This window comes from Choloepus didactylus, chromosome X (assembly GCF_015220235.1).
Source record: "Choloepus didactylus isolate mChoDid1 chromosome X, mChoDid1.pri, whole genome shotgun sequence".
NCBI classification, from domain to species: Eukaryota; Metazoa; Chordata; class Mammalia; order Pilosa; family Megalonychidae; genus Choloepus; species Choloepus didactylus.
This window is the reverse complement of record NC_051334.1, coordinates 85,259,765-85,281,946: the sequence shown is the minus strand read 5'-3', so window position 1 is coordinate 85,281,946 and position 22,182 is coordinate 85,259,765. Positions and strand designations below refer to the sequence as shown.

At 43.3% G+C, this 22,182-nt stretch overlaps 1 protein-coding gene across 1 annotated transcript; it reads right to left on the bottom strand.

Annotated features, from left to right (window-relative positions):
- Window positions 1–645: 645 nt before the first annotated feature.
- On the bottom strand, window positions 646–16,960 carry FGF16 (fibroblast growth factor 16). Its single transcript, XM_037822370.1, has 3 exons — window positions 16,687–16,960; window positions 2,826–2,929; window positions 646–891 (listed from the first exon to the last, which is right to left on the bottom strand). The coding sequence occupies exons 1-3, from the start codon at window positions 16,958–16,960 to the stop codon at window positions 646–648; spliced, it is 624 nt and encodes a 207-aa protein (XP_037678298.1).
- Between the last annotated feature and the right edge of the window lie 5,222 nt (window positions 16,961–22,182).

Below are 22,182 nucleotides of genomic sequence, written 5' to 3'. Positions count from 1 at the left end.
TAAAAAAAAAAAAAATTTGATAGGCTTATATATAATATTTTGTTTACAAGCTTTTGTGTCAAACTGCATATCCATATAAAACTGCAGTTTAGTTTTCTCCCTGTTAAAATAATGTAGATTGTTGGTCTGCTCTTAATAGAAAGGTTATAAAATACTTTTCTTAACCATCTGAGTTATACTCTGTCGAGAACACCAAGGTTCTATATCATCAGAGTAATATCCCTTGTTGATGTTTATGCTGACCTTTCATCCTTTATTTCAGAAGATAAGCCTTCTCACTTTCAAATACAAACTATTGCAAAGGATTTATTCTTCCATCTTGTAAAAGCGAGTTGCTAAAAACAGCTTAACATATTACATGAAAAGTGTTTGGGAATGGTTATCAAAATTAAAAGGGATTTTCTAATCTTCTGTTGGTTAAACTTGTATGGATGAAATGTTACTCATATATTTAGAGATTGTATAAAATTCCTAAAGACTTGAAAAAAAAAAAAAATGAGGGAACAGCTGCATTGAATTGAACAGTAAGTGCTCTCTGTCATGTAAATTGATAGGAAGGAAGGGTTGAAAAGCTCTGAGTATACTGCTTGCAGAAACAACATGGCCCCAGAGTTCATGAGTCGCAGCAGTCACACTAGGGGTCCATTACCTATAGCGGAAGAGGTCTCTGGACATGGAGGGCAACTTAGAAGCATCTACTGGCCTGGGTAAAAAGTGAGTGAATTTCTGGTGTCGTTTAGTCCTGTATCCCTCCCGGGGTGAGCCGTCTTTATTCAGGGCAACATAATACTGTCTCTCCGAATCCAAGTGTTTGTACAAGGTGGAGGCATAGGTGTTGTACCAGTTTTCTTCAAACTGTTCCCGGAAAACACATTCTCGTGTGAGTTTCTTCTGTGAGGGTGAGAAAATAAAGCAGAGCCCATTATATGACTATTTCTCCCATCCCAGCTTGCTGGTGAGAAACCCTGAAATAGCAACAGCACATTGATATTAGAAAATTCCAGTCCTATTTTCCCAATTCTACTGAGGTATCTTCCTTTCAAGGGGCTCAAAACATTCCCGCCTGTATCTCCTTCACCCTGTTTCATGAGTCATACAAGAATGTTTTAGGTGAGCTCTTTCCTGAATGCAGGGGACTGGAGAAGGTGGCCTCATCTGGCTCTTTGAGCCTAAGAATTTCTGCTTTGGCCTCCCAATGCTCCACTGACACCCATTGAGCTTTCTCCCTACATGGGGCTGATGATGTTCAAATCCATTGAGATTACAGTCAACCATCAATTGACAGGCAAACACCTCAGATCTATATAAAGCTCCAAGGGAGGTAAGCTATGATTTCTCCTAATGAAGTGTCTCAAGCCTGTCAGCTGGAAAGCTCAGAGAAGATTTCCTTGAAAAGCTTCTCCAATCTGGCTACTTCAAGCTGGCAGCTCCTGGGTCACTTGCCTCTGTCCCTTCTTCTCACACCTGATCCAGCAGCCATAGTACTTGCTGGGATTGCTGACACTAAGTGCTGGGGACAGGCCTATCTCTTAGGTGTCAGAGAAAAATGTGCTCTGATTTTTTGGGATATAGGCAGCCAGAAAGCATGCTATGTAACTCAAAAGCCAAAGCCAGGCATCGTGGGATTGAGAACATCTTCTTGACCAAAAGGCGGATGTGAAATGAAACGAAATAAAGCTTCAGTGGCTGAGATATTTCAAATGGAGTCGAGAGGTCACTCTGGTGGACATTCTTACGCACTATATAGTTAACACTTTTTAGGTTTTAATATATTGGAATAGCTAGAAGTAAATACCTGAAACTACCAAACTCCAACCCATTAGCCTTGACTCTTGAAGACAATTATATAACAATGTAGCTTACAAGGGGTGACAGTGTGATTGTGAAAACCTTGTGGATCGCACTCCCTTTATCCAGTGTATGGATGGATGAGTAGAAAAATGGGGACAAAACCTAAATGAAAAATAGGGTGGGATGGGGGGGGGTGATCTGGGTGTTTTTTGTTTGTTTGTTTGTTTGTTTTTTGTTATAATTCTGATTCCTGTGTGAGGAAAATGTTCAAAAATAGATTGGGGTGATGAATGCACAACTATAGTATGGTACTGTGAACAGTTGATTGTACACCATGGATGACTGTATGGTATGTGAATATATCTCAATAAAACTGAATTAAAAAAAAAAAGCCAAAGCCAGGGATTGTGTTCCCCCAAAACGGTTAAGGTCAATGAAGTCACTCACCATTCCCCAGCACTGGGCTAGTTTCCAGAGCAGAGAAAATGCACTGCAGCCAGCCTAGTCTTAGCTGGTAGTTTATGGTTATCTCCAGACCCTGGAGCCCTCAGTCTACATTTGCTTGTTTCATTAGACCACTGGTATTCAGCTGAAGAAATCTGGAAATCAAGGACTGTACTCTTTTTCTCAGAATCCTTAGTCAGAAGGGCAGCTCTTCCATTGCCTATTTTATACCTGCTATTCTGCTACTTCTCTGAGCACCCACTAAAATTCAGATGTACTCCTTGGGAATCCCAAACCCTAACTACTGATAAACCAGCACAGCTTACTATTATCATTAGACTAGCTCACCTTCTATTGGAAAAGGCAAAAGCAAATGGATCACAGAAAAATTTATGTCTTGCTGGGAGCTAAATGAGTGAAGGTATTATGTAGCAAGGACCCTGGCAGCCAGGAAATGACTAGAAGACACTAATCCTTTACAGTTGACTAAAGTAATTTCAAGTGCTAGACAAATGTTTTTATACCTTTGCCTTACACTTTTGAAACACTGGTGGTAATAGCCTCCAATGAAAAGAAAACCTTAAACTTACCGACCCATATAGTTCTCCTCTCTCATTCATTCCTAAGTACAGGCCAGAGTCCACTCCTCGGATGCTGATCAGCCCCACAGCCAGGCTGATAAACTCCAGGATTCCTAAAGCAAAACAAAACAAAAAAAAAGGGAATGCCATTTCCATTACTGACAACAAGCTACAAGGAAGCTGTTCAGATGAAATGAACTACCAGTCACTTTTCTCCAAATGGAAGCCAGCCCTCTGTGTGTTTGGCTGATGAAATCATCTTTTGCTACAAGGAGGGAACCACAGAGAAAGCACTCAGTATCTCTGGGCCTAAGTTTTTCCATATGTAAAATGGCTGGAGACAATCTCTGCCTCTACTTAGCATGTGTAGGCATATTACCAGAAAGAGAATGTGAGAAGGCCACGGCTACAAAATCTCCTTAATTATAAGGTACTATTGCTGTAAAATGCCACCCATTTTGAGAAATGGAAGGGCAGCCTTCTAAATGGAAAAATGAGGCCAGGTTTCTGTATCTTTCTCAAAGTACCTCCCTCCTCCCTAGAGCATGCAACATTTCCTTGTTGTCCTCTAGGCTGAACTTGTTTTGTGCTCTCTCAGCTCCCATGCCCTTAAAACCACATGAGGCTATCAACTGCCTATAGCTGACTCCAACAAAGACCACACAGGTCACTCACTAAGTTTGTTCTCTCTGCTTATGGCAGGAGGGATAATTTGGTCTGGTGAGAGCTTTCTCCTAAAAATTATTCTCAGCAATTACAGCCCTAGGTTGACAAGCTGGTCATTCTCCCCTTTTCTCTTGAGAATTTTAAGTTTATTCAGGACTAAAAATTGGCAGGTAGTATTAGACTTGATACTGATTTGAGATGTTGCAACTTTAAGGGGAAAGGGAAGATTCAGAAATGTTCCTATAGCTGAGGATTTGAAAACTTTTCCATTTCTCTAGCAGAAGTAGGAGAAAAAAGAAATCAACAACTAAGAGAGAAAAAGGACCCAAAGTTGAAAGCTTGGGGTTACTGAAGATTTACAATTTTTGTTTCCATCTATTACATGGATATAGACATAATGGTCAACTAGATTCCTCTTTGATATTCCCACTTTGATCTATTTTTCAATATACTGACCAAACTTTGATACAATTGGCTCACAGAGGCATCAAAAGGTATAAAATGAGTATATTTGGCTGTCTTTATAAGTATTCTTATAAAGAATACTAACAATATTCTATGTAATCTACATAGGGAGTGGAACTGATTCCTTAAAGACCAAAAATTTAAATGGTTAATTTTGAGATCAGGTTCAGGAGTTGAAGCAAAACTGAGGAGCCCAAGTAACTCAGGCTTGTGGATTGGTGTTCAGGCATGTGGCTTTGGGAGCATGCGTTTCCATGGTCCACTTGGATCTATTTGAAAAAATGTAAGGTTCTTTTGCTGCCATTGTATAGAACACTCAGGGTGTGGACTTTGTTCTCCAGTTCTGAAATCCTTCAAATTTTATTCTCCTGGGCGGGGCAAGATGGCAGACTAGTGAGATGTATGTTTTAGTTACTCCTCCAGGAAAGTAGGTAGAAAGCCAGGAACTGCGTGGACTGGACACCACAGAGCAATCTGACTTTGGGCATACTTCATACAACACTCATGAAAACGTGGAACTGCTGAGATCAGCGAAATCTGTAAGTTTTTCAAGCCAGGGGACCCGCACCCCTCCCTGCCAGGCTCAGTCCCATGGGAGGAGGGGCTGTCAGCTCCGGGAAGAAGGGAGAACTGCAGTGGCAGCCCTTATCGGAAACTCATTCTGCTGATCCAAACTCCAACCATAGATAGACGGAGACCAGACACCAGAGAATCTGAGAGCAGCCAGCCCAGCAGAGAGGAGACAGGCATAGAAAAAAAACAACACGAAAAACTCCAAAATAAAAGCGGAGGATTTTTGGAGTTCTGGTGAACATAGAAAGCGGAAGGGCAGAGCTCAGGCCCGAGCTCAGGCCCTGAGGCGCATATGCAAATCCCGAAGAAAAGCTGATCTCTCTGCCCTGTGGACCTTTCCTTAATGGCCCTGGTTGCTTTGTCTCTTAGCATTTCAATAACCCATTAGATCTCTGAGGAGGGCCCTTTTTTTTTTTTTTTTTTTTTTTTTTTAATCCTTTTTTCTTTTTCTAAAACAATTACTCTAAGAAGCCCAATACAGAAAGCTTCAAAGACTTACTATTTGGGCAGGTCAAGTCAAGAGCAGAACTAGGAGAGCTCTGAGACAAAACGCAATAATCCAGTGGCTGAGAAAATTCACTAAACACCACAACTTCCCAAGAAAAGGGGGGAGTCCGCTCACAGCCATCATCCTGGTGGACAGGAAACACTCCTGCCCATCGCCAGCCCCATAGCCCAGAACTGCCCCAGACAACCCAGTGTGACAGAAGTGCTTCAAATAACAGGCACACACCACAAAACTGGGCGTGGACATTAGCCTTCCCTGCAACCTCAGCTGATTGTCCCAGAGTTGGGAAGGTAGAGCAGTGTGAATTAACAAAGCCCCATTCAGCCATCATTTCAGCAGACTGGGAGCCTCCCTACACAGCCCAGCAGCCCAGAACTGCCCTGGGGGGATGGCACTCACCTGTGACATAGCACAGTCATCCCTCAACAGAGGACCAGGGGGTGCACGGCCTGGAAGAGGGGCCCACTTGCAAGTCTCAGGAGCCATACGCCAATACCAAGGACTTGTGGGTCAGTGGCAGAGACAAACTGTGGCAGGACTGAACTGAAGGATTAGACTATTGCAGCAGCCTTAAAACTCTAAGATCACCAGGGAGATTTGATTGTTAGAGCCACCCCCCCCTCCCTGACTGCCCAGAAACACGCCCCATATACAGGGCAGGCAACACCAACTATACACGCAAGCTTGGTACACCAATTGGGCCCCACAAGACTCACTCCCCCACTCACCAAAAAGGCTAAGCAGGGGAGAACTGGCTTGTGGAGAACAGGTGGCTCGTGGACGCCACCTGCTGGTTAGAGAAAGTGTACCCCACGAAGCTGTACATCTGATAAATTAGAGATAAGGACTTCAATTGGTCTACAAATCCTAAAAGAACCCTATCAAGTTCAGCAAATGCCACGAGGCCAAAAACAACAGAAAATTATAAAGCATATGAAGAAACCAGATGATATGGATAACCCAAGCCCAAGCACCCAAATCAAAAGACCAGAAGAGACACAGCACCTAGAGCAGCTACTCAAAGAACTAAAGATGAACAATGAGACCATAGTATGGGAGACAAAGGAAATCAAGAAGACCCTAGAAGAGCATAAAGAAGACATTGCAAGACTAAATAAAAAAATGGATGATCTTATGGAAATTAAAGAAAATGTTGACCAAATTAAAAAGATTCTGGACACTCATAGTACAAGACTAGAGGAAGTTGAACAATGAATCAGTGACCTCGAAGATGACAGAATGGAAAATGAAAGCATAAAAGAAAGAATGGGGAAAAAAATTGAAAAAATCGAAATGGACCTCAGGGATATGATAGATAATATGAAACGTCCAAATATAAGACTCATTGGTGTCCCAGAAGGGGAAGAAAAGGGTAAAGGTCTAGGAAGAGTATTCAAAGAAATTGTTGGGGAAAACTTCCCAAATCTTCTAAACAACATAAATACACAAATCATAAACGCTCAGCGAACCCCAAATAGAATAAATCCAAATAAACCCACTCCGAGACATATACTGATCACACTGTCAAACACAGAAGAGAAGGAGCAAGTTCTGAAAGCAGCAAGAGAAAAGCAATTCACCACATACAAAGGAAACAGCATAAGAGTAAGTAGTGACTACTCAGCAGCCACCATGGAGGCGAGAAGGCAGTGGCACGATATATTTAAAATTCTGAGTGAGAAAAATTTCCAGCCAAGAATACTTTATCCAGCAAAGCTCTCCTTCAAATTTGAGGGAGAGCTTAAATTTTTCACAGACAAACAAATGCTGAGAGAATTTGCTAACAAGAGACCTGCCCTACTGGAGATACTCAAGGGAGCCCTACAGACAGAGAAACAAAGAAAGGACAGAGAGACTTGGAGAAAGGTTCAGTACTAAAGAGATTCGGTATGGGTACAATAAAGGATATTAATAGACAGAGGGGAAAAATATGACAAACATAAACCAAAGGATAAGATGGCTGATTCAAGAAATGCCTTCACGGTTATAACGTTGAATGTAAATGGATTAAACTCCCCAATTAAAAGATATAGATTCGCAGAATGGATCAAAAAAAAATGAACCATCAATATGTTGCATACAAGAGACTCATCTTAGACACAGGGACACAAAGAAACTGAAAGTGAAAGGATGGAAAAAAATATTTCATGCAAGCTACAGCCAAAAGAAAGCAGGTGTAGCAATATTAATCTCAGATAAAATAGACTTCAAATGCAGGGATGTTTTGAGAGACAAAGAAGGCCACTACATACTAATAAAAGGGGCAATTCAGCAAGAAGAAATAACAATCGTAAATGTCTATGCACCCAATCAAGGTGCCACAAAATACATGAGAGAAACACTGGCAAAACTAAAGGAAGCAATGGATGTTTCCACAATAATTGTGGGAGACTTCAACACATCACTCTCTCCTATAGATAGATCAACCAGACAGAAGACAAATAAGGAAATTGAAAACCTAAACAATCTGATAAATGAATTAGATTTAACAGACATATACAGGACATTACATCCCAAATCACCAGGATACACATACTTTTCTAGTGCTCATGGAACTTTCTCCAGAATAGATCATATGCTGGGACATAAAACAAGCCTCAATAAATTTAAAAAGATTGACATTATTCAAAGCACATTCTCTGACCACAATGGAATACAATTAGAAGGCAATAAGCATCAGAGACTTAGAAAATTCACAAATACCTGGAGGTTAAACAACACACTCCTAAACAATCAGTGGGTTAAAGAAGAAATAGCAAGAGAAATTGCTAAATATATAGAGACGAATGAAAATGAGAACACAACATACCAAAACCTATGGGATGCAGCAAAAGCAGTGCTAAGGGGGAAATTTATAGCACTAAACGCATATATTAAAAAGGAAGAAAGAGCCAAAATCAAAGAACTAATGGATCAACTGAAGAAGCTAGAAAATGAACAGCAAACCAATCCTAAACCAAGTACAAGAAAAGAAATAACAAGGATTAAAGCAGAAATAAATGACATAGAGAACAAAAAAACAATAGAGAGGATAAATATCACTAAAAGTTGGTTCTTTGAGAAGATCAACAAGATTGACAAGCCCCTAGCTAGGCTGACAAAATCAAAAAGAGAGAAGACCCATATAAACAAAATAATGAATGAAAAAGGTGACATAACTGCAGATCCTGAAGAAATTAAAAAAATTATAAGAGGATACTATGAACAACTGTATAGCAACAAACTGGATAATGTAGAGGAAATGGACAATTTCCTGGAAACATATGAACAACCTAGACTGACCAGGGAAGAAATAGAAGACCTCAACCAACCCATCACAAGCAAAGAGATCCAATCAGTCATCAAAAATCTTCCCACAAATAAATGCCCAGGGCCAGATGGCTTCACAGGGGAATTCTACCAAACTTTCCAGAAAGAACTGACACCAATCTTACTCAAACTCTTTCAAAACATTGAAGAAAATGGAACACTACCTAACTCATTTTATGAAGCTAACATCAATCTAATACCAAAACCAGGCAAAGAAGCTACAAAAAAGGAAAACTACCGGCCAATCTCCCTAATGAATATAGATGCAAAAATCCTCAACAAAATACTTGCAAATCGAATCCAAAGACACATTAAAAAAATCATACACCATGACCAAGTGGGGTTTATTCCAGGCATGCAAGGATGGTTCAACATAAGAAAATCAATCAATGTATTACAACACATTAACAAGTCAAAAGGGAAAAATCAATTGATCATCTCAATAGATGCTGAAAAAGCATTTGACAAAATCCAACATCCCTTTTTGATAAAAACACTTCAAAAGGTAGGAATTGAAGGAAACTTCCTCAACATGATAAAGAGCATATATGAAAAACCCACAGCCAGCATAGTACTCAATGGTGAGAGACTGAAAGCCTTCCCTCTAAGATCAGGAACAAGACAAGGATGCCCGCTGTCACCACTGTTATTCAACATTGTGCTGGAAGTGCTAGCCAGGGCAATCCGGCAAGACAAAGAAATAAAAGGCATCCAAATTGGAAAAGAAGAAGTAAAACTGTCATTGTTTGCAGATGATATGATCTTATATCTAGAAAACCCTGAGAAATCGACGATACAGCTACTAGAGCTAATAAACAAATTTAGCAAAGTAGCGGGATACAAGGTTAATGCACATAAGCCAGTAATGTTTCTATATGCTAGAAACGAACAAACTGAAGAGACACTCAAGAAAAAGATACCATTTTCAATAGCAACTAAAAAAATCAAGTACCTAGGAATAAACTTAACCAAAGATGTAAAAGACCTATACAAAGAAAACTACATAACTCTACTAAAAGAAATAGAAGGGGACCTTAAAAGATGGAAAAATATTCCATGTTCATGGATAGGAAGGCTAAATGTCATTAAGATGTCAATTCTACCCAAACTCATCTACAGATTCAATGCAATCCCAATCAAAATTCCAACAACCTACTTTGCAGACTTGGAAAAGCTAGTTATCAAATTTATTTGGAAAGGGAAGATGCCTCGAATTGCTAAAGACACTCTAAAAAAGAAAAACGAAGTGGGAGGACTTACACTCCCTGACTTTGAAGCTTATTATAAAGCCACAGTTGCCAAAACAGCATGGTACTGGCACAAAGATAGACATATAGATCAATGGAATCGAATTGAGAATTCGGAGATAGACCCTCAGATCTATGGCTGACTGATCTTTGATAAGGCCCCCAAAGTCACTGAACTGAGTCATAATGGTCTTTTCAACAAATGGGGCTGGGAGAGTTGGATATCCATATCCAAAAGAATGAAAGAGGACCCCTACCTCACCCCCTACACAAAAATTAACTCAAAATGGACCAAAGATCTCAATATAAAAGAAAGTACCATAAAACTCCTAGAAGATAACGTAGGAAAACATCTTCAAGACCTTGTATTAGGGGGCCACTTCCCAGACTTTACACCCAAAGCACAAGCAACAAAAGAGAAAACAGATAAATGGGAACTCCTCAAGCTTAGAAGTTTCTGCACCTCAAAGGAATTACTCAAAAAGGTAAAGAGGCAGCCAACTCAATGGGAAAAACTTTTTGGAAACCATGTATCTGACTAAAGACTGATATCTTGCATATATAAAGAAATCCTACAACTCAATGACAATAGTACAGTCGGCCCAATTATAAAATGGGCAAAAGATATGAAAAGACAGTTCTCTGAAGAGGAAATACAAATGGCCAAGAAACACATGAAAAAATGTTCAGCTTCACTAGCTATTAGAGAGATGCAAATTAAGACCACAATGAGATACCATCTAACACCGGTTAGAATGGCTGCCATTAAACAAACAGGAAACTACAAATGCTGGAGGGGATGTGGAGAAATTGGAACTCTTATTCATTGTTGGTTGGACTGTATAATTGTTCAGCCACTCTGGAAGTCAGTCTGGCAGTTCCTTAGAAAACTAGATATAGAGTTACCATTCGATCCAGCGATTGCACTTCTCGGTATATACCCGGAAGATCGGAAAGCAGTGACACGAACAGATATCTGCACGCCAATGTTCATAGCAGCATTATTCACAATTGCCAAGAGATGGAAACAACCCAAATGTCCTTCAACAGATGAGTGGATAAATAAAATGTGGTATATACACACGATGGAATACTACGCGGCAGTAAGAAGGAACGATCTCGTGAAACATATGACAACATGGATGAACCTTGAAGACATAATGCTGAGCGAAATAAGCCAGGCACAAAAAGAGAAATATTATATGCTACCACTAATGTGAACTTTGAAAAATGTAAAACAAATGGTTTATAATGTAGAATGTAGGGGAACTAGCAAGAGAGAGCAATTAAGGAAGGGGGAACAATAATCCAAGAAGAACAGATAAGCTATTTAACGTTCTGGGGATGCCCAGGAATGACTATGGTCTGTTAATTTCTGATGGATATAGTAGGAGCAAGTTCACAGAAATGTTGCTATATTAGGTAACTTTCTTGGGGTAAAGTAGGAACATGTTGGAAGTTAAGCAGTTATCTTAGGTTAGTTGTCTTTTTCTTAGTCCCTTGTTATGGTCTCTTTGAAATGTTCTTTTATTGTATGTTTGTTTTCTTTTTAACTTTTTTTTCATACAGTTGATTTAAAAAAGAAGGGAAAGTTAAAAAAAATAAAAAGAAAAGAAAAACAAGGAAAAAAAAAAGATGTAGTGCCCCCTTGAGGAGCCTGTGGAGAATGCAGGGGTATTCGCCTACCCCACCTCCATGGTTGCTAACATGACCACAGACATAGGGGACTGGTGGTTTGATGGGTTGAGCCCTCTACCACAGGTTTTACCCTTGGGAAGACGGTTGCTGCAAAGGAGAGGCTAGGCCTCCCTATGGTTGTGCCTAAGAGCCTCCTCCCGAATGCCTCTTTGTTGCTCAGATGTGGCCCTGTCTCTCTAGCTAAGCCAACTTGAAAGGTGAAATCACTGCCCTCCCCCCTACGTGGGATCAGACACCCAGGGGAGTGAATCTCCCTGGCAACGTGGAATATGACTCCCGGGGAGGAATGTAGACCTGGCATCGTGGGACGGAGAACATCTTCTTGACCAAAAGGGGGATGTGAAAGGAAATGAAATAAGCTTCAGTGGCAGAGAGATTCCAAAAGGAGCCGAGAGGTCACTCTGGTGGGCACTCTTATGCACACTTTAGACAACCCTTTTTAGGTTCTAAAGAATTGGGGTAGCTGGTGGTGGATACCTGAAACTATCAAACTACAACCCAGAACCCATGAATCTCGAAGACAGTTGTATAAAAATGTAGCTTATGAGGGGTGACAATGGGATTGGGAAAGCCATAAGGACCACACTCCACTTTGTCTAGTTTATGGATGGATGAGTAGAAAAATAGGGGAAGGAAACAAACAGACAAAGGTACCCAGTGTTCTTTTTACTTCAATTGCTCTTTTCCACTCTAATTATTATTCTTGTTATTTTTGTGTGTGTGCTAATGAAGGTGTCAGGGATTGATTTGGGTGATGAATGTACCACTATGTAATGGTACTGTAAACAATCGAAAGTACGATTTGTTTTGTATGACTGCGTGGTATGTGAATATATCTCAATAAAATGAAGATTAAAAAAAAATTTTATTCTCAGTCTGGTTGTCACTAACTCTCAGAGTACAAAGAAAAGTTTTGGGAAAAGAGATTGACACAAGATGGTAGAATTTAATGGAATAAAATATTTAGTTGCATCCCACACTGTTCTGATTTTTGTTCTGCCCTATTTAACATTTTAATAAATGACTTATAGGTGTACTCCTTATCCTTTTTCTAGAAGAAATATAGCTGAGAGAGATGACACAATCAAGATACAAAGAGATTTCAATAGGATGGAAAAATGGGATGAAAAATGGGATGGTTATTCTTAACCAGAATAAGTTTTGGTTAGAATAAATGTGTAGTCCTATGCTTGGGTCCCCAAAACAAATTACCCAAGATTTTTGTGTTTGGGTCTTATGGGGGGCAAGATAAGCCTCAAGTGCAGACAGTTGAGCTAATCATACTCCTAAGATCATGGTCCATTATCATACTTTGTCTGTGCAAGGGCTTTTATTTATCTATTTATTTCCTTTTATCTCCATATCCTGCTCACATCCTCCTCTACACTTCAGGTAATCACGCATATTTTCTTGAAAATGTGTACTGTGTGTTTAGTTTGTGTTTCTGTGCATTTTTGTTATGCATTTATGTCTGCCCATCTTTGGAATGGGAGATGTGACTTAGCAAAATATGCAGAACAATGACTTAAGGGATTTAATTGAACAAGGTAAGCCCAGTATGAGTGTTTAGTGGGATGCAAATTATTAAAAAGCTAATGTAAAAAAATAGAAAAAGGAGAAAAAAGCGAATGTGATCAAAAGCCGCATTAATAAAAGTCTAGTAACTAGCATAAGAAGGGGATTGCCCCACTCTGCTCTGCCTTGATTAGACCACACTGAGAGTACTATGTTTTGTTCTGGCAGCTTCCCTTAAGAGAAGGATATGGAAACATATGAGCATGTTCAAAACAGAGTGGGCAGTATAACAGGAAACCAGAAACCAGGTCATGATTCAGTTGTGGGTTCTAAATTTTGAGGGATTCTAACCTGTTGAAGCCTTTAGTTCTTTGCTTTTCCTAGGCAGATTACCTCCTACCTTCAAGTCTTACTTCCCTTAATTTCTAAGTATCTCATGCCTCCGACTATCCTGAGCTCAAAGTAGCAGAGGTTAGCTTGTGATCTCACCATCCAAGACCTGGTATGAGAACAAATCATGAAATCCAAAAGGTGTGGCCATTTGAGTCATCACAGTTTTTCTCAACTGTCTATTAACCCTCATGCCAAAGGACAGATCATATGGGAAGTCACTTGTGTTGTGTCCAGTAACAAGGGTCTCCAACAGTTGGAATCATCCTGCTCAGCTGTCTTTGGGCATCATTTCCCTTTGCCAACTTTCCTATTAGCTGGATTCAAACTGTGGGAACGCAGTAGCACATGATGATGGAACAGATATTCATAAACCTACTCCTGAATCCCAGCCAGCCCGAAGGGGGAGAAAAGACAAGCCATTTCCATATTTTCCCAGCTACAGCTGGAGAAGGGTGTTAACAGTAAAGCGTTGAGGCACAGTACTTAGATGAAATTTGTCCTTAGTGCTTTCAACCTCCTTAAGGCCCAGGACCTCTCCTGTACTTTGCATCATCTTAAACTGCCTGCCTTAGGCTTTGGCCTTTTCTAGACAATTTTCAGTCTCTTCTCTTCTTATACCTCTCTTCCCCTGGCCTCAGACAAAGCTGATCTGTCCTGGGCCCCATGGCTTCAGAACCTAGCTGGATGAGTTGGCTAATGTGTCATTTAATCTGGCTCCACAACTTGTTTGAGCTCCTTCAGCCATCTTTTCAGACCTTTAGGGCCAAGACAGTGCTGCTTTGGCATTTTGCCAAATAACCAGCTCATGCAAAAACCAAAGCAGTTGTATGAGCCTTCTCCATCCTACCTGGCCGGAGGCCTCTCCTCCAGTCTGCCTCCCCATCTCTGCTCTGCCAGCCCACAGGTGCCCCTCAGGAATGTCAGTATCCTTGCCAACCTCATGCAAACTCCACAAGCCTGGTGGGGATTGAAATACTCCTGGCTACTGGTTGCAGATGCGGAGCCTGTGTGTGGGGTGGGGGGTGGTGAGGAGATGCGGAGCAGACGCTGTGCCAACAGGCTATTATTTGGAGTCAGGGCTGCTCTTGGGCTCAGCCTGACTAGTTTTGAACACATGGATTCCAGGGTAATCCTTGGGGGCCCTGCTCTCCAATTACAACAAATAGCTATTTACTTTACATGGCCTTTGGAGACTACCTCCTCCCCCCAAACAGAAATCTATAATATTTTATATCTTGAGTCTGGCCTACTTTACCCTGCTGGAATGTTGACTGCTAAAGCACTTACGGAATGTTAAAGTTTCGATTTATTGAATACTCTGGCTGATTAACTGAAATGCAGAGGGAGGAGAGAGTTAGCAAACTCAAACGCTACCTTTCTTTGCCAAAAGTTAAGCTGAGAAAGAGTAAGTGTGTATTTAAAAGTTGTCAGGGGAGGTTACAGAGAGGCAGCTTTGACCAGTTATCATTTCCTTTAGGGGAAATACATGGAACTGCCAGGAAGTTAGGGAAGGAGGAAAGGGAAAAGGTGATGCAGAGGTAGTCGCAGGCAGTGTTTTGTGTTTTTCTTTTTAAAGGCAAAACCAAAATGAAGCAGTCACTTAGGCAGCAGTGAAAACATCCCTTCCTCCTGCCAGTTTTATTTCCTTTGGTTTCTCCTTAAACTTAACACCCTTAGCAGGCCTGGGAGATGAAAAGAAATCAAGATGAATCTATAGGGAGGTAATTAAAGACCACTTATCCCAAGACCCTATTACTGATTCATGTTGACATTGTAGGTTATTGGGCTCAGCTTAGGCAGGGAGTCAAACACAGCTTCTGAGAGCTGTGTTCATAGTTTCTCTACCCTTGCTATCCCCACACCCACACTTCCCTATCATTTCATGACTTTTCTTTTATATATGTGAAACGATCTACCCCAGTATCTTTAGGCCATTTCCAGAAGCCTCTGGGAGGCTCTGAGGAGGGTTAAATTTCCATTCCTTCTGAGGAGGAACAAAAGGAGACTACAAAGTCACAAGCAGTGGAAGGGAAAGAAGCCAAGGTAACACTCCTTCCCCTCCCAACACAACCTCATCGCTCTTTTGAGGACCTGCTACAAGTTTATAGGCACCTGTACCCCTCCATTGCACCCTCCCCAACCTACTGTACTCCAGCTCTGTGAATGCATTTTTCCAAGATGACATAGACCTCATTAGGTTTCTGCCTGTTCCCAGCAAGGAAGGCCAACTCTGGCCCTTAGTTGTTTGCTAGGCTTGACCCTGCCCAGGAGCTGGCCCCGATATCCCCCCTTTTACTGTGTACTTCAGAATCAGCTCTAACCAGGTATGGGGAATAGGAGGATGGACTGGCTTGGGGAGAGTGGGAAAAAGAAAGGAAGGATGTCAGGCTTGAGGGTAGATAGTGCCTCTTACTGGCTTAGGGGTAGAAGGTGCGCTTCTTGAGCTATAAGGTCCTTGGGAGGAATTAGACAGCTTTAGGGGATGGGGGTTGAATAAGGAGGGGCAGCTGTCACTGCACCCACATAATGGTTTAGTGCAGAAGAGAATTAGGAAATTGAAAACAAAAATGGTCAAATTGCTGAGGAGTGAACACATTTGCTTAGAAACCTGATGAGCTCCATCCCAGATCAAGGTTTATATTAATTGTATAATTCTGTATGTGAAACAGACAGCTGTGCCCTTTGAACAAGGTGCAGAGTGGCTGGCAGAAATAATCCTGGATGAAGGCTGGACGTTTCCTGCCCTGGGCCTAGGAGACACCTGTTTCTGGGGCTGTGAGTGGGTCCAGAACAGCAGATCTTGCAGTTTTCCCACTGAGGAAAGGAGTCCAGAGGTAGCTCTGGACAAAAAGCTGCCCCAGGGCTGCTGCCCTTGAACAGTGGACACTGGGAGGCTTTCCTAGATTCCCTAATACCTAGCTCATGCTGTGCTGCCTGGATTGGCTCCCACCCTGGTCAAGCAAGCCCCAGGCAGGCAGGTGCCACGGCTGCTCATCCTGCAGGCCAAAAGCGATTCGGGCGCAGGTCGCCTGCCCACCACACCCATGGCCCACGCAGGCTTCTGCTCCAGACAATCGGCCGCGACAGCCCTGTTTCCTTCGAGGCTAAGGCCCGCGCTGCAGCTGCAGTCCAAGCCTTTTCGGCAAGAGTTCCCAACCCTCTCCCAGCTTCACCTGCTTCCGTCCTAGGCGTTGTACTCAGTTCCCAGAAGGAGCCCCAGAGGAGGAGAGTGGGGTGGCGAAAGGAGAGGCCAAACCTCAAGGCGCCCCCGCCCCCGAAAGCGACCGAGAGCTGGGCACCAGGTGTCCTGATGCCGCGTGGCCCAGGTCTGCACCGTAGAGTCCAGCACAACCCGCGCTCTCGGAGGCCTCCCGCCTCGACGGCCCGGGCCACACGGTTCCGGGGGCGGTCCGCCGGCCCCACGCCGGAGCCCCAGGCCGTGGGCTCCCCACCGCGCTGTCGGCTCGCCTCCCGTCCCGCCCAGCCGCGTCCTCACCGAAGCGGCTGTGGTCGTGGCGGGTGCCGTGCACCGTGCCGTTGGGGAAGATCTCCAGGTGGAAGCCAGTGCGGCAGTAGAGCTGGCGGCGCCGCAGAATCCCCTTCAGGTGGGCGAAGTCTGTGGGCGAGCCGCGCTGCAGCTTCCCCTCAATCTGGCCTAGGCGCTCATTCAGGAAACCCGGGGAGTCAGCTAAAGGCACGTTCCCAAGAGACGAGGAGAAGCCATGAAGATCCCAGTCCAAGGAGGCGAAGACTCCCCCTACCTCCGCCATGGCGGGGCCGGAGGCGGTGCGGCCTGGGCTGGCTGTGCGGGGCGCGAATTGCCTCTCCCCGCGGCAAGCGCGGGCGATTCGGCGGCGCTCGCTCGCTCACTGGCTCACTTCGCGCTTTCCCGAGCTGAAGTCGATGTCTGTTCGCGTCCAAGGAACTTCTCAGCGGCTGGGAGTGTAGGGCAGCGCGCTCCTAACCTTGCTCTTAGTGAAAGTGCCGCTTCCCCTCCGCATCCATCTCCCCTGGCCTCTCATAGCTGGCCTGTCGAGCTATCAGATGCAAACGGCACTTTATATACATACCCACTCCCCTTACATTGACATATTGGATATTTAAATACAAGCCACACCTCACTGGCATCCCTTCGGAGATTGGTGTGTGGGTTCTTTTTTTTTTTTTTTTTTCCCTTCTCATATCCATTTGGCCCTTTGGGGGAAGGGGGGGTGTAGGGGGGAGAGAGCAAGCAAGCTTCACTCCCTCTTTTATTACGAAAAAAGATGGCAGGAAAAAGCTACACATTGCAGTGAGGCATAACTGCTTTTGGCAGGTTTTTCTGAAACTGCTGATGAAATAACGGAACCCAGTGCATGGGGGCCGTTGGCGTCCACGGCCACTCAGGCCTCTTCCGTGAGGGTATGTCTGCTGCGTGGGGACAGTCCCCACCTCCCACGCGTCCTTGGGTTCGCCTTTGGAAAGTAGCGCACAGGGCTGGGAGGTTCACGTGCTCCTTAGACCCTCTGGCTCCCGGACTTGCCAGAGGCTACGGAAGGGGCGTCTGGCCCAGGACGGGCTGGTTTCTTTGTTCTGCTGCCCCTATCCTGCAGCCCCACTCCCCACCTGTAGGTCGGCAGGAGGCTGAGGAAGTGAAAAATCAGGAGGCGAATGCAGTCGCAAAAATTGGGATTGGGGATGGTGGTGGTCTCTGCAGAGACACCAAGGCCTTAAGGGATCTGGGAGGAGCGAGAAACCCCACGGAGGAAAGAAGCCAATTTTTAAGGGGCATTACAGCTTAGGAAAAGGAGCGGGGAGTAAGAAATAGAAAGCGATCTTTTTGAAAAATGATCTTCACTGGCTTTCTGGGCGCACTTTTACAAGGCTCTGAAAAGCAGGCTCAATGAGAGGCCATTGGAAGCCTGGTGGGGGCTGCTCCCCGCCCCCCTCGTCTCTTGTTGGAAACAGGTGTTTCCTCGCTCTGTCCTGTGCCTTGCTCGGTGATACTCTATCAGGAAGAGCAGCAGTTGGGGGCGGGAACTGGTCGCAGCCAGGGCAATAGGCAGCGGCGAGAAGACCCAAGGAGCAGGTGCCGAGCCTGGCCCGCGTCCCTGCGCCTCTGCCCCGCACCTGAACCCTGTGTCCCCTCTTGGGCCCTGGTGCTCGCCATCCCACCAACCTATTAAACGGCGTTGTTGCTTGCAGTTTGCACCCTCAGCGGGCAATGGCCGACTTTCCCGGCTCCCGCAGGAGAGGATGAACGGAGTGAGCCCCCTCCCCCTGCCTTTGCAGCGCCTTCTATTGGAGACTCCGCGCCTCGCGGCAAGTTCGAACACAGGGTCACGAACTGAGGTGAAAAAAACCATGCAACTCAATTCAGTTACTGCAATTCAAAGTCCTGTTCCTGGGCTCTCACGTTCATTCTGTGCTCATTCCCAGGAACTGTAGCAGTTCTGAATTAGGAACGTCGTGGCTTGGTACTGGTGTGCCTGCCTAACTTAGATGGTGTCTTACTCATTCACAGAACGTCCAGAGCCAAGCACAAGGTCTGACACATAGTAGGTACTCAGAAATTATCTTCTAATGTGCTCCAGTAGTAGGGAATACAGATGCAAATGATCCTCCCATTGTAGAGGTCAACGAACTGCAAAAATATAGTCCATATTGGAGTATTTACAGATGAACTGATTAGCTTTAAAATAATCCAGAGTGGGAGGACAGAGGGGAGGGGGCTGGAGGTAGAGACTCAGTAAGATTGCCCATGTGTTACTAATTGTTGAAGCTTGGTGATGAGTACACGTGTTGGTGATGAATACACGTGTTTTTGGTGATGCGTTCTGGTGACGTGTTCATTACATTAGTCCACCTATTTTTTTTTGTACATTTGAAATTTTCCACAATAAAAATCTTTGAAAAAAATGGGACCGATAGAAAACTAGGAAACCATTCCTTCCTTCTTCCCTTCAAAGAATTTGTGAATTTAATGAGGAGGTGGGGGAGGAGAGACAGAGGTTAAGACAAATGTATGAATGACTAGAATACAAGGCAGAATAAGGTGCAGAGTGCTATGTGGATTCAAAAAGTAGAGAAAAGACCTATCTGGGGGATTAGAGCTGGGTTCTGGGCCAAAGTGGCCTTTATGGTGGAACTGGAAGGGAAGATGGGAAGGAGTTTGCAAATTCAGGTGGGCCACTTCCAGGAAGGGGGAAATAGTAACAAAGCAAGTGGAACAATTTTAATTAGTAAAGACTAATCCTTGGGGTCTTTAATGAATGTCAAATGAAATAAGAAGCATGAAATGTAAAGTTTTAGCTGTCTCTTTGATGACCTAAATTACACATTGATAATGGCATAGACCATTTTCCCAACAGGGACTTCAGGTAATTTCTGCATTCTTTGTCCCCCAACGTTCCCAAAGGTACCAATCACAGTTGTAGATCTGGCATCTAGGTCAGAGATACAAGCATTCCACCCCCCCCCATCCCCCGGAGATCTTTTGAGATTAAAGCTGACTGATGATCTGTTTTAAATGATGTTTCCATGAAACATCCCGATTTGTAACATACTTTCATGTAAGTTATTTAATTGTAACAACCTTGTGAAGTAGGAGGTATTATACCCATTTTAGAGATGAATAAATAGAGGAGGAGGTTAAATAATTGCACGGAATTATATAGCTAGTAAGTATCAGAGACATAATTTGATCTCAGATCCATTGGGGGCAAATTACTCTTAACTCATGGGCCTTGGGACAGATGCAAATATCAATGTTTTGAGGACAGTGAGATTTCAGAATACTTCAGTTTACAGAAAACCCTTAGCAGGGCACCAACCTCAGGCCAAAGTTGTGCTGGATATATGGGTGAGAGGAAAATGTACATAAAAAAGAAAGCAAAATTTTCATTGGATCTAGGTCATAACTTGTAAAGTGAGAATAACTGTACTTCTTCACAGTGGTATTGTGAGGATTAAATGAAATCACAGATGGAAAGTGTCCGGCATTTTGTGTGGTACATGAAAGACACTCAAAACATCTGAGATTTCTTCCTTCTTTCCCCTCACAGGGTCAATGTGAGAAATCAAGCAACATATGTGAAAAAGACATGGAAAAACAAAACTTGAGAAAAAGGAGAGTTCTGACTCAGGTTATAAGTGATCAGAGGCTGGGGCAGCCTACTGGGCTCTGTTCTTTGAGGATGGAGATGGTGATGTTAATAATGTTGGTGCACATCTTGTCTCTACTCTTCACCCCCTCCCTCACCACCACACACACACTCACACACACACCTGGGAAGTGGGAAAGGATGTCTAGAACTGCTACTCTGCCCAGTTCTTCATTTTCTGGACAACTTGTGTTTTCTTCTTCCTAATTTATTTCCCCTGAGAAGGGGCATGTGGAGCTCCACTGGAGGAAGTGCTATTAATGACATCAGTTGCTCCTGTTAACTGAGCACTTACCTTCTGTTAAGCATTGCCCTGAGTGCTTTGCATGCATTATCTCTTGTAAGCCTTATCACAACTCTCAGAAAGTTTTCTTACCACTTTACAGATGAGGAAGATGAGGTCTAAAGAGATTCGATAACTAGTAGTAGACTTAAACTAGGACTTAAATCCAGGTAGTTCTTAACTCTCCATCCTAAGTTAGGACCTAAAGAAAGCACTATCCTGCCTCAGTCTATTAACTTCAAAAGGAACTTGTCTTGCTCCTTTTTCCTCTGTTCCCACTACTCTCGCCTTCTGCTTTCCTCACTTTGTGTGGGCAGTAGTATAGTGTAGCGATTGCACACTCCAGCTCTAGTGTCAGACTGCCTGGTTCAAATCCCAGCTTTAAGCCATTCTGGGTGTTGAAGTCTTAATTTCCTCATCTGTATGATGCAGATGATAATAATAGTGATTACTTTCTAGGGTGGCTGTGAGGTTTAAATAAAATAATACACAGTTTATACTTAGAACTGCAGCTTATACTTAGAACTGTGGGTAGCACATATTAAGTGGTCGTTATTCTTAATATTATTTACATCCTACCTGGCCCCAGCCATGTTTTGCCCCTGGGTTCCTTAAACTATGCTCATTTTTTTCCTAAGGAAGAGATGAGATAGATGATAATACACTGGCTGAGTCACCCCAAAGCAATTGAGTCCAATCTTATCTATCTTTCCCTATGATATTGGGCCAGTTTTGTTCTCTCTGGGCTTTAGAAGTTCTATCTCAGAAGTAGGGGTGATCAAACTGTAGGCACTGTGTGGGCTAGCAGACAGTGAGGGGTTGGAGGCCTGGGAAAAAACAGGAAATCACTCATTTGTATAACCCCATTGATTGAGTATGCTTACTAAGTGCCAGGCTCCATTCTAAGTAAGTAACTTAACATTAAGTCATATAACACTACCTTGAGGTAGATGCTATTGTTATATTTATTTTTAACATATGGTGAAACTAAGGCCCAGAGAGGTTAAGTAATTTGCTCCAAGTCATAGAACTAGCATGTATTGGGGCTGAAATTCTGACCTGGACTCTGGCTCCAGAGACCATGCTATTGATCACTACACTACTCTGAAAAGAGTTGGGACCTTATTTAAAGAGAAAGTATTATAATAGAACCCAATATTCCTTTTCTTCAACCCTAGGTAATTTGCTGCTAGAGTTTGAGAAGTCTGAAAAAAGTCAGACTACCTTCCAATCTCCCAAGTCCCAACTCTAGGGCCAAGAGAGGAAAGGGAAGCTCTTTGGCTGGGATGAGTTCCTATCTTATTTGTCTGGTCAGTCTCCTGCAGTGACACTGAGTCACAAGTCTCTTTTGTCTCTGCTGTCATTCTCCTGTGGGTCTACCTGTAATGGGGGGTGGTTAATGGGCCAGTTATTTTGGCTGCAACTTGACATTAGTCAGCAGGTGATGACATTTTTGTGAAATGATCTGTTAGTTCTCTGAGAGGAATGGGACACTATGGAATGTGGTTCCAACCCTGGCAACCTGAGTCACTTCTCAAACTGGTGTATGTGACTATGAATGTGAATA